Here is an 18,516-nt window from a genome sequence, read left to right on the forward strand (position 1 = left end):
ATCTTTTAGTTGACTTTAACACCTAGAGAATAGATGTGAATATTGTGATTACCTTGACATGGACCTATGAAAATCAGGGTTCTATTTTATCCTAGTGTAGATCATTGACTTGTAAAACAGTGCTAGTTTCGTGCTTTAGAAACCATGGTAAACATATGTGAAATATTCCAAAGCTCAAATAAGTGTTAATGACTGTTGGAGGGTGTCAGGGCTCAGGTTTGGGCTTGGGCTCAAAGCAAGCAAATCTTTAAGCTTCTGAGAACTACGTTCTTAAAACAGTCAACTTAATACAGTGAGAGAATCTGTTAACTTCCCACTAAGATATAAATTTCCAGATAGCTTCAGACAATGAAACTTAATCCTTGACAGCCTTATATCTTCCCTTGTTTTTTTATGGTCTTTATGGCACACAATTACAGTAATGAGAACTTGAGAGAAGTACAGTGATACCAGATTTTAATAAAAAGCATATGGTGATTTCCCTTCTCTGTTAGTAAATTCTGATGATTTTGAATAGCAGATAGCAAACTGGAAAAGCCACAAGTGTCTGATGCAATACTGATGCCCTGTTAAAAATTAAACAAAACTAAAATTTGCATGTAGTGTTGCAGCTCAGCTAGCAGCTTTCTACCTTTCATACACAGTACCCACACAGGAGGAAGGGTTTGTTTAAAGTTGGTAGAAAGTTGCATCCTGTTTGTTACTGGATGTCATCCTTTGCCAGAGATGCATTTTCACTAGTTTCAGTGGTGTACTCTGTTATCATTCAGCTGACCCAATTCAGTCAATTCCACAATCATAAGAACTATTTTGCAAAGTATTTCAACTTTTAATGTTACTGTAGTGCAGAACGAGTTCATTGATTAAAAAGCAAGTTTATTTTGCATGTTTCTGAATCAGATGCCACTTGACATCATCAGGCTTCTTGAACAAGAGAATCCTTCTTTTAAATATCTCCTTCACAAAAACCCCCAACAACTCCAGCAGCATCAAGTGGGAGATTTTAATGACCCATGTGTTCTCTCGCAATTAGTGGATTTGACAACAAGTAAATTTTCGTTTGGGGAGTTTTTCCACCTGAATCTTCAAACAGATGCTAATAGGCTTGGAACTACAGAGGAAAGCATTTTTAGGTCAGTGTTTTTTCAGCAGCAGTAATAGAAGCTTTACAGTCTTAATACATCAGCTCCAACAGTACAGCTCTTGTACCCAAAGACAGGATTTCAATAAGTGCTATCACTTATTAATAAATTAGTTTGAGTGCCACCACTGGTGTATGGAATTTTGAATATGCTTCACTGGATTGGAATAGCAGCCATGTCAGCATCCATCTGATTAGTATGGACCCGTCACAACACAGAACCCTAATGTGACAAGGCTCATTAAGTGCTTTCAGTTAGAGAGAGTCCCTTTAGGAGAGGCTTTGTCTTCAAAGTTATTTCCAAATAACATTTTGATCCTTTGCAAATTGTTGTTGTTCCCTGTATCTGATTGCTGCTTTGGGCTGGACACAGAGATTGAGGTCTGAAACCCCATGAATTTTCCCCTGACTTGGTTCAGCACACCCACTTATCGAGTTCTGTTCATACTTTTTTAAAATCATAGGTGTTTTATTAACATCACTGTATTGTAATTAAGTTTAGGCATGATTTCCTAGAAAGAAGGAAGTGCTAAGTGATAATGTGAATTTTTGAAGTGATTTTGAACATGACTGAAAAAGAAAATTTGTTAACCTTAAGTTCCTGTATGTTTTATGAAAAATGGCTAGATGATTGAAAACAAACCAGTGATTTGAGAGAGAAGCCCCGGTGTGAGCATGCTGTGCTGCTGAACAGTAGAGCCAGTGGAAGGAAAGCTCCCATTCATTTTGCGAGCCATGATGTTGATAATTTCCTTACTCAAAATTTTCAGATGAAAGTTGGTATATCTTGACAGGTCTTGCAAAGACAATGTTTTTGCAGTGTTTGACTTAAATCAAATGTACTTTTGAAAGAACATTGCTTAAAACTTAGATCTTTCTGGGTTTAAAACAAGCACACCCATTGTGTATTACTCAGCTCTTTGCTTTCAACATGAATAAACATTTGCCCTTCGTTAAATCACAGATGACACTGAAGAGGAGTTTCTAGATCAGCTAGTTCATCCGCAGTCCCAGTTGCTGTGTTATTCCTCCTAGCTATGCTTGCCTTTTCTTTTTCTTATTTTTATTTAAAGTAGCGCTTGAGTCACTCTGCCAAGGTGTTCAGTATTCTTCAGTGGCACATTACAGAAACCAGTCCTCGGCTTTCTTCAGATCTAAAATATTGACTTGAGATTTCTCCATATAGCAGGAAATTCTTCCTTCTGAATCTGTAACTTTGCATTTTAGACTTCCGTAAAGATTTAGTCTTTTAGTGGGAATGAACAAAATTTGTTTCATTTGTCCTGAAAATTAGCCTCTTGTAACATTCTCTGTCGTCGTAATGAGAGAAATGCTACTTCTTAAATTTTCCTTTAGTCTTCTATTTTTTTTTCCCTCCTAAATGTTTATCATTCCATATCTGTGTTTGCAACCCTTGTCATACTGAACACAATGTTATTTTGACACATCAAGCAATTGCCATATGCAGTCCTATCATAAAATTTGATTGAAGAAGGACCTTTTCCATCTGAATAGCTAGCAGCCCATGCAGTTTGCATTCATCCCTTTCTTTATGATTTCAGAGCACTACAGATTAAGATATATTTTTGACATTTTGATTGTTTTCAAATTTCTAACTCTTTTTCCTAGAGTTAGTTTTTCCTTTGCTGGTGAATAAATTACCTAGTGGTGCTCTGTGGAATAACAGTACTTTCATTTCAGATGTATAGGATTTACTTTCCAATAGAAAAGAAGAGAGATTAAAGGCTTATTGTACATAGCTGGTGGTAAACTCAAGGGGTAAAATGGAGAAAAGTAACTTACTTGGATAGAAAGTAAAAGAAACATTTTAAATATATGTTATGCACATTGTACGTGCAAGAGTCTTTATTGTCCAATTCATTGCATGTTAGAATAGGAAATAAAACTCTTAAATGTCATCATTCTCCCCTCCTTTGATTTCTTGTCCTGTAACAAGAGACATAAAGCATTGTTGAAGACAGGTTGGGGTGGGTTAGAACAGAATACTGTTTGAGCTCCTTAAATGGATTGCTTTGTGTCACCAGTTTCACATTAGCTAATGTTTCTATGTTTGTATTCTGGTATACCTGGATAATGAATGTAAGGTTTGTCTCTGAGGAGTATTTATAAAGAAGTATGTAGGTAAAATGTATATTGCAGTGGGAGTTACTGAATTTGCTGAGTTTTCCTGAAAATAATCACTAAATTAAAAAAAAAAAAAATCTTATCTGCGTATTTTGTTTATTTCTTATGTCTGAGTTTCTTTTTACACTGCTTAAAATAAAGTTTAAAGTAATTTTTCCAATTTTTTATTTCAGTTCCCTGCAGCCTTTGAATTCAACGAGTTATTTTTGATCACCATTCTGGATCACCTTTACAGTTGTCTCTTTGGGACTTTCTTATGCAATTGTGAAAAAGAGAGGTTAAAAGAGGTAAATAATTAGTGTAATGCACGTTCTTAACTTGCTGATTTTATATGAAAATGCTTAGAATACAAGACCTAAGAACATGTGTACTGTGGTTTTGATACATTTGTCACATAGTCTTAAAAGACAATGTGGACATGAAGTTTCATGGTATGAGAAATATATACTGCATGCCCTGCTATTAAATTTAGTTTAGTTATTACATGTTCAGAGGGTTGAGGGATTCAGAAGGTCCTCTTTCAGATTTCTAGCCAACATATAAAATTTTAAATAATTATTATCAAATTCCATTAACATTCCTTTCACTGTTTCCAAAGGAACTCCTATGGATGACTCCACAGGTCACTTTAGGGTATAATTAGATGGAACTTACAGTTGAAGACTGCAGAAATTTAAAATACCTAAATGAATGAAGTTAATGAAATCTCTAACTCAATGAAATACTTTGAGTTTGGGAAAAAAAATAAAAATTAGAAAGTTTGTTAATATTCCAAATACGCTTTTGCTTACTTTTGGTTTTGTAGTTTTAATACTTCATATTTTTTAAAGCAAGGAACAATTTGTTGCCATATTTAGTTTGCTGTTTTTTCTGGTTTGTCTCTACTGCTGCTATATGGAAAAAGTTGCATGTAAATACCACAAGATGGAGCTGAATAACATGTTGTCAGCAAATGCAGGATTTCCACACAGCTTTCTTTCATAGATGAATAGTCAGATGCAATTCTCAATAAAGAAATGCAATTTAAGACACAGTGGTAGTAGAAACACATGGTTTACAAGACTGAAGGAGTGTAAAATTGCAGAACAAATCTGATACAAGTTCAGATTTCCAGTCGTTGATCTAACCATGATTATGCTGATTACGTTTATAATAATGCAACTTTCAGAAGTGCAAATAAAGGTAAAATAGGCATTTTAAAGCATAATATCAATTGACAAGAGCAAATAGTGTGAGGGAGAGAATTGAATAGTTTTTTTCACAGATGCTGTTTTAATCTTCTAAGCTACATATCTCAACTAATTTTCTAGTCAAAGCTAATTTAATTTTACTTTGGGTTTTTTAGTTGGTCAGTGTGTAACCATATATTTAAGTAGCTGTAACCATTGCTGTAAATTCTGAGCAGTACAGATTTATTTTGCTCAACTAGACCTTAGTGTCTCTGAAACTAATATGCCTGAGTCTTCTTTCTCAGCCTTGGACCAGAGTAAGTGCTCAAATGTTTTCCTAAAGTTTTAAGGCTGTTTAACAATCAGCTTCTGGAGGTGTTGTCAGAGTGCTTACAATTTTCTAGTAGATAAGGTAAATTTCACAGACAAAAATACTGATCTGTAGATGCTAATCTTGTATTTTAAGGGTTTGCAATCCATATAATTAATTTCATTTTTTTTCAATCAGGAGGTAAGCACAAAGACTGTCTCGCTGTGGTCCTATATAAACAGCCAGTTAGATGAGTTCACAAATCCTTTCTACGTAAACTATGAAAACCATGTCCTGTATCCTGTTGCTAGTCTGAACCATTTGGAACTGTGGGTGAACTACTACGTCAGATGGAACCCAAGGATGCGGCCTCAGGTATGAGCTTTCACATGACTTTTAGTCAAAAACACAGAGATTAAAAAAAAATTATTATTTTTCATAGTGTGGAATGCAGCATTTCATTTCAAAAGTGCTCATCTGTTGCACATATTTCAGCTGATAGGAAAAAAGGTAGTGTTTCTGAAGAAGATGCAGGATGTGTTCAAACTTCGTAAAATGATGTTTTCAGTGAAGTCACCAGTAGAACAGGGAGTTACAGTATCACTATTGGCTTTTGAAAGGTAACAGATTAACAGTCTTCGTTGTTAGATTGCTTTTGTTAACACTTCTGTAATTCTTTCTAACACTTTTTAATACTTTTATTGCCTGAACCTTCTTGTAGAGGTTAGTGTACCTTTGTTTTTAATCATGTTTTCCCTTTACCAACAATGATATAAAGTATAGCAGCAGTTTCTGAAAGAATTGGACTACATACCAACTCAGTTTGTACGCTCTCTAAACTTAGCATCCCATAGATGGTTGTTTTCAATTGACCTTTGTGGTTTCAAACTGGCGTGCTAAAGATTAAACACTCCCTGCACATGCTCCTTGATTCATCCTAGTATTTGTTCTTATAAATAATGTCTGCTATTCAGATAAATCTCTAAATCTCATCAGACAAATACTCCATATGCTGTCATGCCTAGAAGTCTGAAGAAAGAACATTAAGTTTGTGTCACAACCATAATATATCTGAGGGTGCTACACCATCTCTTTATTAAGGTAACATTCCAAGGTACCCCCAAGCATATTATGATAAATTATTAAGTGACTGCTTGAACACTGCTGTCATCTTTTAGCAGTTAGAATGAGACGTGCGTTTCAAATTTATTAGACGCTCTCAGGTCAGAGGCTGTTGTAAAAGATGATGTTCCGAGGTAAGTGTCAAGGACAGTACAATGGTAGATACACCAGGTATCTGTTGTGGTTTAAGCCCAGCCGGTAACTCAGAACCACGCAGCTGCTCGCTCACTCTCTCCCTTCTTCTTCCCCCTGCTCCCAGAGCGGTGGGGAGGAGAGTCAAAAGAATGTGACTCCCACGGGTTGAGATAAGAACAGTCCAGTAAAACTAAGTTGCCATACAAAAACCACTACTACTACCCCTAATAATAATAATGATAAGGGAAATAACAAGGGGGGAGAATACAATTGCTCACCACGCACCGACCAGTATCCAGCCGAACCCAAGCAGTGATGTGGGCCTTGAGGGTGACTCCGCCCGGTTTATATACTGGGCATGACGTGCTGTGGTATGGAATACCCCTTTGGCCAGTTTGGGTCAGGTGTCCTGTCTCTGCTTCCTGCCGGCTTCCCCTCCTCCCTGGCAAAGCATGAGACTGAGAAAGTCCTTGGTCGGAGTAAACATTAGTTAGCAACAACTAAAAACATCAGTGTTATCAGCGTTGTTCCCAGGCTGAAAGTCAAAAACACAGCACTGCACCAGCCACTAAGGAGGAGAAAAAATGACTGCTATAGCTGAACCCAGGACAGTATCCACCCCTTATTCCATACCATTCACATCATGCTCAGATCCCACATTTTTCAATATACCATTGCTTTTGCCTCATATATATATGTATACACACCCACACACAAAGGTATCATTCGTTAGTCCATGGCCCAATCCCTATAAAGTTGCTGAATTCATCCCGTCCATGATGTCAGGCTCCATCTCTTGTAACAGTCTTTCAGGGCAGGAGGGACTGTGTGTAGTGTTGGGTTGTTGCCTGCTGATGGCACCGCCAAACTCGTCTGGTCACTGCTGAGTTCATCTGGTTTCCTCAAAATTCATTCTTTGTTGAGGTGATAATGGGAGGGAAGTCAGGGTCAGTTGCTGGTGACCTGAAGATATCTAGCTGGTGGGCTATAAAAGTGTTATATAGCAGGCAACAGCATACAGTTGAGTTCATCGGCTGTTTTCCCCAAAAATTAAATCCCCTTGAGGTACACATCGGACTTCCCCATCTTCCCGCATTACCCACCAAGTATATCCAGGTCCCTGAGCAAAAGCAACACCACAAGTGGGTTGCCTTTACCTGAAGCAGGAATAACCCAGTCCGTCTCCCCCAACACATTCTTTATGTGCACCACAGGAAGTTTATCCCTCTCTACAGTACGTAAAAGTTCTGATTGGGCTGGGCCAGCCCTGTTGGCAGATCCCCTAGTGTTGACCAACCAGGTGGCTTTTGGTAAATGTGTATCCCAGTGTTTGAAAGTCCCACCACCCATTGCTCTCAGTGTGGTTTTTAACAGCCCATAGTACCATTTGATTTTCCCAGAGGCTGGTGCATGGTAGGGGATGTGATATACCCACTCAATGCCATGCTCTTTGGCCCAAGTGTCTATGAGGTTGTTCCGGAAATGAGTCCCATTGTCTGACTCAGTTCTCTCTGGGGTGCCGTGTCGCCACAAGACTTGTTTCTCAAGGCCCAGGATCGTGTTCCAGGCAGTGGCGTGGGACACAGCGTATGTTTCCAGCCAGCCGGTGGTTGCTTCCACCATGGTAAGCACATGGCGCTTGCCTTGGCGGGTTGGTGGGAGTGTGATATAGTCAATCTGCCAGGCCTCCCCATACTTGTACTTCAGCCATCGTCCTCCATACCAGAGAGGCTTTAATCGTTTGGCTTGCTTAATTGCAGCACATGTTTCACATTCGTGAATAACCTGGGCAATAGTGTCCATTGTTAAGTCCACCCCTCGATCACGAGCCCATCTGTATGTTGCATCTCTGCCTTGATGGCCTGAGGTGTCATGGGCCCACCGGGCTAAAAATAATTCACCCTTATGTTGCCAATCTAAGTCCATCTGAGCCACTTCAATCTTAGCAGCTTTATCCACTTGCTGGTTGTTCTGGTGTTCCTCAGTGGCCTGACTCTTGGGTACATGAGCATCTACGTGGCGTACCTTCACCACCAGGTTCTGCACCCGAGCAGCGATATCTTGCCACAGTGCAGCAGCCCAGGTGGGTTTACCTCTGTGTTGCCAGTTGCTCTGTTTCCATTGCTGCAACCACCCCCACAAGGCATTTGCCACCATCCATGAGTCAGTATAGAGACAAAGCACTGTCCATTTTTCTTGTTCAGCAGTGTCCAAGGCCAGCTGGATGGCTTTCACCTCTGCAAACTGACTCGATTCACCCTCTCCTTCAGCAGTTTCTGCAGTTTGTCACAGGGGACTCCGTACAGCTGCCTTCCATCTCCGACGCTTCCAAAGCACTGGAGGGACCCAGTGGCTTAACTGCCTGCCCATAGGATCCCACACACCCTGCCACTCATGACTGTCCAGCCTCGGGGAAGATCTCTTGGTAGTATTTTTAAATAGTCGTTTAACCTTAGACAAGACCTGAGCCCAACCCTGCTTAGCTTCTGAGATCGGACAAGATCGGGCATCCTCAGGGGGGTCACGCCGTAGGCAAAACAGAGAGAGTATATGCAGCAACAAGCTGGTTCCCAGCAAAAGGAGCAGGGTGCTTTCAAGGGCATTGGAAGGATATTCAAGATCTTTAACTTTTCCAGAATCTACTCCTACTGTAAATAGCCTGGTGGGGGAGCGGAGGGTGTGAGGGAATATCTCCTCCACAGGTTGACCCCCTGAGGAAAGGAAGAAGAAAGATGTGTAATTGCTATACAATTCCATTATATACCTCCCAAAGCATAGAGGTGATGACCACGCTGGGAATGCAAGCCAGACCGGTTTCATGATTAATGAGTCTATTGTATTACAAGTCATTACCATGAAGTACAGTGAAACAATAACCTTAGCCTAGGCCCTCCCAGACGATAAACATGAAAACAGCAAATACTGGCTATAAGTAACGTACGACATGCTGAAACTCTGAGATCAAGTGCCAACAACTCTGAGAGCAAATAAATCAGCATTGTGACGAGTGACTATTAATCTGAAACAATGAATACTTATCACAAGTACGATTAGACGTACTCTGGTCAGATCTGTTGTTATCTCAACCCTTCGTGCCCTACGTTGGACGCCACAAAGAACTGTCGTGGGTTAAGCCCAGCCGGTAACTCAGAACCACGCAGCTGCTCGCTCACTCCTCCCTTTCCTCCTCGCCCCGCTCCCGGAGGGATGGGGAGGAGAATCGGAAGAATGTAACTCCCATGGGTTGAGATAAGAGCAGTCCTGTAACTAAGGTATAATGCAAAACCACTACTGCTACCACCAGTGATAATAATGATTAGTGAAATAACAAGGGGAGAGGATACAATTGCTCACCACCTGCCGACCAATACCCAGCCCAACCTGAGCAGCGATCTGGGCCTTCCGGGTAACTCCTCCCGGTTTATACACTGGGCATGATGTGCTGTGGTATGGAATACCCCTTTGGCTAGTTTGGGTCAGGTGTCCTGTCTCTGCTTCCTCCCAGCTTCCCCTCCTCCCTGGCAAAGCATGAGACTGAGAAAGTCCTTGGTCGGAGTAAACATTAGCAACAACTGAAATCATCGGTGTTATCAGCGTTGTTCCCAGGCTGAAAGTCAAAAACACAGCACTGCACCAGCTACTGAGGAGGAGAAAAAATGACTGCTGTAGCTGAACCCAGGACAGTATCTAAGAAATACCTTTTAAGGTCCTGTAAAAATTCAGAATAGCTTGCTTTCTCACTGAGATGTTTCCTCTGAGCTGCTTTGTTTCTCTTGTTCTATTTTGTTTGATGACCTGTGACTGTTGGGTACCTGTTACGTGTTAGCATGAGGTAAAACTTGAAAGATGATGTATTTTAATCTTTATGGATTTAATGTAAAATTGTTAACTGGGTATTGTTTTTGTTTTGGTTTTTTGTTTAGCCATCTTTCCCTTAGGCTATTTGCTGAAAAAACGTTTGTGAAGTGGTTTATACACGTTTTAGTATAATCGACCTGCAGCAGTGTCAGTTTCTTACTTGTATTTAATTGAGATCTGTAGGCTCCGAAAGTGAGCCAGCTTTATAAACACACATGATAGCTAGTCCCTGTCCAAAAAGATGTGGGGGTGGGGAAGAAATGACATAAAGTAGAGGTAACAGAACTATCACATACTTAGAGGCAAGCTCTACTCACTGCCTCTCTGTTGGAGAGCGCTCTGCCCACTTCTGTTGGAGAGTGCTCTGCAGGCACTCCAGTGTGTGTGACTCTTTGATCTTCCTTGGTCTTTGAGAACAGATTCCTCAGATCAGCAGGCTGAAGGTAGCAAAATCTGATGATCCTGGTAACTGCCCTAACTTTACTACCACCTTACTAATACAACTGTTTTGACTTTTTATTTTTACCACCTTAGCTTTGTCTTGTGAAGATACATCATGCCTTTCCTTTTGTCTCTGGCCTGAATTTATATTCTATTTGTGACAAATATTTGGAACTCTTTCACATCTACTTGGCTAAATTTGCTGCAGAAATTAGAATTTTTTGTTGCAGAACTGTGTTCTCCAGTCTATTATGAAAACACAAACTCCTGCAAACAAGTAAATAAACAGCTTTTGTTAGCACAACATACTAAGTTTGCTTTCTTCTGTACTTGCATTGTCTAGTTTCACACCCTGATAGCTGATTCAGTAACATTCAGACCCATTCAGTGATAGAAAAAAAGCCAGTGACCATTGTGATGCCCAGCAGGTCTTCACTTGTCTCCCGTGAAAAAAAATTCTTAATCAGTAGATTTATTAAAAGAATGAGCATCTCTGCCTACTGATAAAAGGTGTTTTTGTTGAATACCTTTTAATGTGGTTCTTTTGGTTTTCAACTGGAATAAGAGAAAATTAAATATTTAACGTGAATGAAGAGCTCTCTGATGAACAGCAGTTCAAGGCAAACTCACATGCTGTTTTATCAGCTGCAAAAACATCTTCAGGAAACTAGAAAATGTTTATTGTTTTCCAGGAGCTCACCAAAAAGGAGAAATGCCCAGTAGGTAAATTTAAGGGAAGATGAATAATAGTCCTTTAATATAATCAGGATGGTTGTTTGATACCCCTTTTCAACCAAGTTTATTATTGTGGGAGAGAAAACTCACCAGAGCAGAAAGGCAGGTTTTGATTTGAGGCAGCATTTTAGGTTTTCTAATTTTGAATTTTTGAATGGTCTGAGAGAAGTTCCCATCACTGGCAGTGTTCAAGGCCAGGTTGGATGGGGCTTTGAGCAATCTGGTCTAGTGGAAGAGATTCCACTAACCCCCTGCTCCTGGCAGGGGGTTAGAACTAGTTGATCTTTAAGGCCCCTTCCAACACAAACCATTCTAGGATTCTATGATTCTAAGTTAGTCATTGCACTTCATTGATTTTGCTATTGGAAATTAGCATACATCACCTTTTTTTTTTTTTTTAATTCGAAAATTACTGAATGCTAACTGAATATAACCATTTGTTTTTGTGTTGTACTCTGTCTTTGATACCTGTGTCTCATCAGACCTTTAACAGTACAGTAAGGTCTGAGTATATTCTTCATTGCACATACAGAGTTTAGAGTTATTCTTATGTTTTGGAAAAGGAAGATTGCTTATAATGATAGATTTTCAGTTCTATCCAAGTTCTGTGGAAGGCTGATATAGTGGGTTTGGTGGTCTTTATTTGCATCAAGAACCCCATTTTAGGATTACAGCTGTATTGCAATAGATCCTGTGCAACTATGTGACACACAAGGTTCAATGCACAAATGTCTGAGAAGTGAACACCATGGAAAATCCTAAATGTGGACATCTTTTGTAGATTCTCCTTTTGCTAAACTCCTCTTCAACAAGGTCATTCTAATTAAGTGAAATAAAATGTTACTTGGTTTCCATTTGGAGGTTTTACATCATTATTGACTTCTTGTCCCAAGAAAATTAGATAGATTTTAGTCCTATCTTATTTGAGTTCATTGATTGAGAAGTTTTTTTTTTTCCAGATTTGCCCTTTCCTTGGGTTGGAGAAATGTGTATTTGTATGTGACATGTGGAAGATGATAAGCTCTTTCATTCTGTCATACAGAGGTGTGTGCTCTGTGGGTACCTGCTACTGGGCTTACAGGTGTTACTTCAACCTACTAGCCTGGAGTAGATAAGATAGTTTGATGTTTTTTGAATGATTTCAGTTGATATCATGTATTTTTCTTTCCTTTTCTATATATCATTCAGAACTCTTTTTTACACTGATTTCAGGAGTTCTGGCTGCCAGATGTCAGTTAGTTATCTGCTTGGGCAACTCCGGAAGGTGGGGAGAACAGAGCAAATGATCCTCCTGAATAATGACTTCTGCAGGGGCAGTATTTCTGAACTAATATACTTTTAGCATTCATACATGCAGAGCATGAGTAAAACTTCTGGTCCTTTCAGTTCAGGCTGTGTCTTGCTATGTGAGAGGCAAGGAAAAGATGTATTTTACAAAATTTGCATAGTCCATTAGGATATGGTTATTTTTTTATGCCTTCTAGGAAATTATATTTTAACCCTTGGAGTACAAGGCTTAAACTTGTTTTGTTTTAATTTTTTTTTGTTTGGGGGGTTTTCTAATTTTTCTGGGAATTTAGCCACTGTGCTAGAGATACTATCATAGCAATCCCTATAAGTTTTTCAAATTAATTCTTTTCTTTGTATGTGTGGACTTTCATCTAGAATATAAGGCTAGCACCATCTATAACCTAGAAATTCAGTTCAGCTACTGGAATGGGATCATCTTTGGAGCTTCCATCAAAAGCCAAGGAAACTCTGTTTGTAGGTTAAGAGCTGGCTTGAAAAAAGGAGAGGAAAAGGTAGGAATAAATAACTGCTTGTTTAGTATATACAGAAATGTCTGGAAAGCATATGAAAAGGTTACCATGATTGCTGCCATTATTTTTTTAATTCTGTGTGTAGAATTGCAGAATTTGATGTGTTGAACAGTTGAGTGGTTAGATGTCAGCTGAACTTCAGTGTCAATAAGCACAGAATATTGCATATTTAAAAGAACAAATAAGATCCTAAGCATCACTAGAAAAAGTTGTTGAGAATAAACTGGAAAACAGAATTACTGAGATGCTTTATCCTGTACATAACAGGATATGACTTACTACCTGGCATCTGGGGTGTTCGTATTATTTGTTCCTGCCTTCAGTCACATTGCCCAGCATTTTTCTCTCTGAGCATCTTGACATAGGTTGTAATATTTTCAAAGAAGTTCATACATCTGATTTAACACCATTTTGTGTCAGGACAAAGCCATCACATGGCTCTGGAAATGCTTGGCATTGCTCGTCTGCAGACCATGGTCTTGAGTCCATCTTTTTGCATAAAAGATTGAGGCAGGAGATGTCAGGAGAAGGGATCCTGGGTTAGATAGCTAAGTGTTAACCTAGCTAAGGAGATTTCATTCCTTCATTTCCCACAGAGTTTCATGTGTGACAAGGCAGGTTTCTTTCTATGCAGGGGTCTAAGTGAAGATTTCCAGCATCTGAGTTACTGCAGGTAACTTATATCTACAGATAAAACTCTCAGCATTCAATAGATACAGAATAAACTGACTGCTTATCCTGTGTGCTGAAAGAATCTAGGTATTTAAGAAAGAAAGAAAAAAAAAAGACTGGTATCCTGTAATGAGCACAGCATCAGAACATACACAGAAAGGAGAAGCCAGTACTGTACAAATGATCTTCATTTTGGGGAGTTTCTAACATATTTTGAAGAGCAAGCACTAAAAGCATTGCTCTGATCTATCAGATTTCTAAATCTAAATGGGCTGTAGGGTGGCAATGGCATCAACTTGTAGCATGTTGAGTTTCCTGAGCCTGGAAATCTATGCAGGTGTCCCTGGTACCTCTACAAAAGTGTGGAAGTATTGTTTATCGTTGAAAACTGCTGTTGTCATCATTTGAGACTGCCTTTTTCTATGAGCGTACTGTTGACTACTTTTAAAAAGCAAGTCTGTCAGAGGTCCAGCTCTTCGTGAAGAAGAACAAAAATCTCAAGTGAAAGATACTGTTGTCTTCCAATGCACAGAGTAGGGTTTTGAAAAACTGACAGTCTTAAGTCAAGCAATGAATTTAAAGTAACCGTTTTCCTCTGCAGCTCGAATAGATAAAGTATACTTGCTGAACAAGACAAAATGCATTCACTGTTGAACAATTTTCATGTGAATGACTGTCCTTGAGCTAGTACAGTGACACACAGTAGATAGCCATCCAATTAAGACTTGGTGGTACTGTAAGTGAGTAGCTATTATAATTTCTTTTATACCTATCCTTTTGTTGACAAATTTTGCTGTCCAAAAGCACTCCAGGATCCTGAAGGATTACTTGGGAATGAGAACTTGAAAGTCAATACTGAAAGTGAACTGTAGTAATTCTGTGAAGAGGAAGGTTTGAATTTTTTAGGAAATGAAGCTGTCTTATGTCTAGATGTTTTTGATATGTGTTGTAGTATGTATATGGTATGGCATAGTTGTTTCTGTGTGGGTATAATTAAAAAAGCAACTTTATCTTTCCTTAAGTCCTCACCCAGCAGGAATACTTTATTGTAACTGTGGTGTGATCTGAGAGTTACAGTTCTGCACCAGGTTCTGCTTTCAATGTACATGTGGATAATTCAGTTTAAAAATGGTTTCATATCAATGGCATTTTAAGCAATAAGCAAAGTTTCTTTAGCAGTGTTGTATTTTTTCAGCTCATTACGGGCAGTTAGTACCTTATCTTTAAAATGTAGGACAAGTATCTGCTTTTGAATGGAACCTACAGTTGGTTCTATCTGAGTGAAGAACATTACTTGGCTCAATCAGTTTGCAGCAGTTGCTGAGTTTTGCTGATTGGGGGCGGGATTTCAAATACTGTAAGTATTACTAGCAGTGAGAGAATCAAGTCTTACAGGGGAAAGAGAGTGTTCGTACCAGAGAGAAGAAACTCCTTGGAGAGACAGGGCAACTGGCAATATGATAGATAAGGAAGGGAAGGGAGAAGCAAGTAGCAGGGAATAAGTGCAAGAGTATAAGGAAGATACATGTAAATAGGTTGTGTGAGGAGGGGGATCAGGTCCTAAGTTTAATCATGGCTTGAGGCAGAAAAGCTATACTGGGAACTTAATGTTGAAATAGGCAAAAGTAGGAATTGTTAAAAAGCTAGAGAAACCTAAGATCTTTGCTAAATAAAACCTTCCCGATGAGTTCTAGTTATTTATTTATTTACAAAAAAAATAGTTCATTAAGATGACTCAGTGAGAGAGTGGTGTCCTGGGTTCAGCTGTTGGTTTTCTCCTTAGTAGCTGGTGCAGTGCTGTGTTTTCAACTTTAGTCTTGAGAACACTGCTGATAACACACCAGTGTTTTTAATTGTTGCTAAATAACGCTTACTTCAACCAAGGACTTTTCGGTCTCATGCTCTGCCAGTGAGGAGGGGCACAGGAAGCAGAGACAGGACACCTGACCCAAACTGGCCAAAGGGGTATTCCATACCACAGCACGTCATGCCCAGTATATAAACTGGGGGGAGTTACCCGGAAGGCCCAGATCGCTGCTCTGGTCGGGCTGGGTATTGGTTGGCAGGTAGTAAGCAATTGTATTGTGCATTACTTGTGATGCATTTATTGTTTTCCTTTTTCCCCTTTTAGTTTTATATTCCCTCCCCTTGTTATTTCCCTTATCATTATTATTATTGGTGATAGCAGTAGTAGTTTTGTATTATACCTTAGTTACGGGACTGTTCTTATCTCAACCTGTGGGATTTACATTCTTTTGATTCTCCTCCCCATCCCTCTGGGAGCAGGGTGGGGAAGAAGGGGAGGGAGTGAGCGAGTGGCTGCGTGGTTTTGAGTTGCCAGTTGGACTTACACCATGACAAGGTGTAATGGAATAAAAATAGGGATTTGAATGGGAAGGGACTACAAAACTTGGTGAGAGCTTAAACCAAACAAAAAGATGCTAGAATTGCAAACTACTGGGATAAGTCTGTAAAGCTTATGTTTAGCGCTAAGGGTATTGCTCAGGACAGATAAAAGGACTAAGGACATGGGGTTTGGGTAAGTGGCTGGAAAAAATTGGTTATGAGTTAGGGAGGGGAACAACATGCAGTCTCAGTCATAATCTGCTTAGTTCCCAAGTCACTATTACAGTAGCAATTAAAAATAAAAAAAACCCCAACACTGAAAAGTCTTCTTGAAGTGTTGCAGGTAAATGCTTCTCCAGCTTTTTGGTTAATTCCTGGAGCAAGGTCAGATTTCCCAAGGATCTGGGGCTTTTCCCCCACTGCTTAGTACTGCTGCAAACTCTTCACCCTTGTCCCTCCCTGGATTGTATTGCTAGCTATATTAGATGTAAATGCCAATTTTATTTTGGACCGATCAACTTCTAATCTGTTTTTTATGTGATTAGAGAAATCTAATTTTATTTCTTACAAGTAATGAAATGACAGATTTCTTTTTTATGAGGTTAACCCACCAAAATCTGTTAAAATGTAGTACATTCACCTTTCTGTTTCTACTTTATTTTTTACTACAATGTTTTGTAGTAAAGCAGAAATTAATATTGTTTCTTCAGTACATTGAGGTAATAGTTTAAATAAATTGTGAAAAACATCCTGAAGACCTAATGGGTAATTTTCCAGCCCAACAAAACCACAGATGCACTGCCAGGTTGGGTTTCATCTGCGTAAGCTCATCTTGTGCAGCAGAAGTAGGACTGACTTTGCTTTCCCCTCGAGTACGGACAGAAGTGATGGGGACCTGGTGGTAGTGGCTGGGAGTTGCCTAGCAGCATTACTGTGGCAACACTCTGGGAAGCTAGTGTGACACAGGGAAGGATGCACACTCTTCTGGAAACCTGGTATTGATTACAGTGAAGTAGAGCAGAAAAAATAACATGAATACGACTGACTGGTGGGTTCAGAGTCCTCTTTTGAGCTTCCACTCCTAATTTGAGAAGGCAGGATGAGAGAGTAGGAAACAGTACATCTGCTGTCAGGCTCCCAACAAACTCATCTCAGTCAAATCAATTATATGACTTCTCAACAAGACTGTAATAAAAGCTTGCCATGGAGACACTACTTGTGCTGTGCAAGCATACATTTCTAGGGTTAAGGTGGTAACAAGATCTTTTAATAAATATTCTTCTCCAAACTCTTGTTCTTTACAGAATCTGCCACTCTCCCACTTCCTTTCAATCTAAACAGTGGCAAAATAATGGAGAACCTCATTCACAGCAAGCCATTGCAGGTGTTATTGTGAAGGTTATTGGACCCATTTCTGTATGAAGAAGGCTTTGAGAGAGGAATTACCCGCTGAAATATAATAGTGTGAGGTGACAAAAATGGAAATAGTTATCTATAAGAACATGCACAGGGTGGTATGAGGAAACACTGGAAGCAACAGGTCTGCCTGGGAAAAAGTCTCTAGGAAATGTAAAAATAAACGAAACTTCTTTCTTACCATTATTTTCATGGTTTTTGTTACAGAATTTAAAGATGCTTCATCCTCGTATTCTTCCTCCTCCTTCCAAGATGGAAGGAGGGTTTCAGAAAGATGCATAATTCCAGTTCTTTTTGGTTGCCTTAACAGTTTCATTTAAAAAAATAAAATTAAAAAAAAAAATTAAAAATATACATGACTTGAGATTGAGGCTCAGTTTTGGGCATTTTCTCCCTTTCTCCCCCAGCACCACTGTTGGTCTTTTCATGCTTTTACATTTGAATTTGCAGCTTTGTTCAAAAAAGGAAAGTTACAGTAGCAGAATTGAAGACATCTGGGGAAAACCAGAGCCCCTCATGCCAGGCTGCTTTTCAGGTCTTTTTATGAGAACTGTAATATTTTTTTGTATCTTTCAGCTGCCTATACCACCTTTTTCTTAGCCCATGAGTATGTAGTTTTAACATGGGCGTTTATCACTAAAAATCAGGTATTATTGGCTGCCTGAAAATACTCTGAAAGTGCTAAACTCTAGGCTCAATTTGACATGTTATTTAATGAAATTAAAGTCTGTATCGGAATCTTAATGTGTGAAAACTATTTTTGGAATCTTACTGTTTTACATCGATGTGCATCTCTCTATATGATGCTTTGTTAAACAGCAAGCAGCAAGAATCTTTTCCTGGGAAAGACTTGGCATTAGAAAACCATTCATGTTTACAATACTGTATGACATGGCATGATGATATTTATGCAGAACTGTCTTACAGTTTATATCTAATGTGCATTCATTAAAAAATGGACAGCATTTTAAAGGTGACTTTTTTTTCTTTGCCCATTAGAAGACCCTACTCTGCCTTGCTTACAGCTTTTCTGGACTCTACTGATTTATATTGACTCACCAAGTATGTGTGATTGACTGAATTGTTTTGTAAAACTTCATCCAAAAAGGCTCAGTTGCTTATGAGAATGTGGCTAAAAAAATGTTTTCCCATATGAAAATATTGGTACTGTAAACTTCTTTTGTTGGGGTAAGCGCTGTTTTTCTG

General features: G+C 39.1%; 1 protein-coding gene across 7 annotated transcripts in view; it reads left to right on the forward strand.

The window, feature by feature from the left end:
* Positions 1-18,516, forward strand: part of MTMR1 (myotubularin related protein 1) — a 44,292-nt gene that overhangs the window by 21,184 nt on the left and 4,592 nt on the right. For all 7 annotated transcript variants that reach the window (XM_030498098.1, XM_030498099.1, XM_030498102.1 and 4 more), the window contains 2 exons: positions 3,460-3,573; positions 4,964-5,140. In XM_030498098.1, coding sequence (XP_030353958.1) covers positions 3,460-3,573; positions 4,964-5,140 — 291 coding nt within the window. The remainder of the gene's footprint in view (positions 1-3,459; positions 3,574-4,963; positions 5,141-18,516) is intronic.

This window comes from Strigops habroptila, chromosome 9 (assembly GCF_004027225.2).
Source record: "Strigops habroptila isolate Jane chromosome 9, bStrHab1.2.pri, whole genome shotgun sequence".
NCBI classification, from domain to species: Eukaryota; Metazoa; Chordata; class Aves; order Psittaciformes; family Psittacidae; genus Strigops; species Strigops habroptila.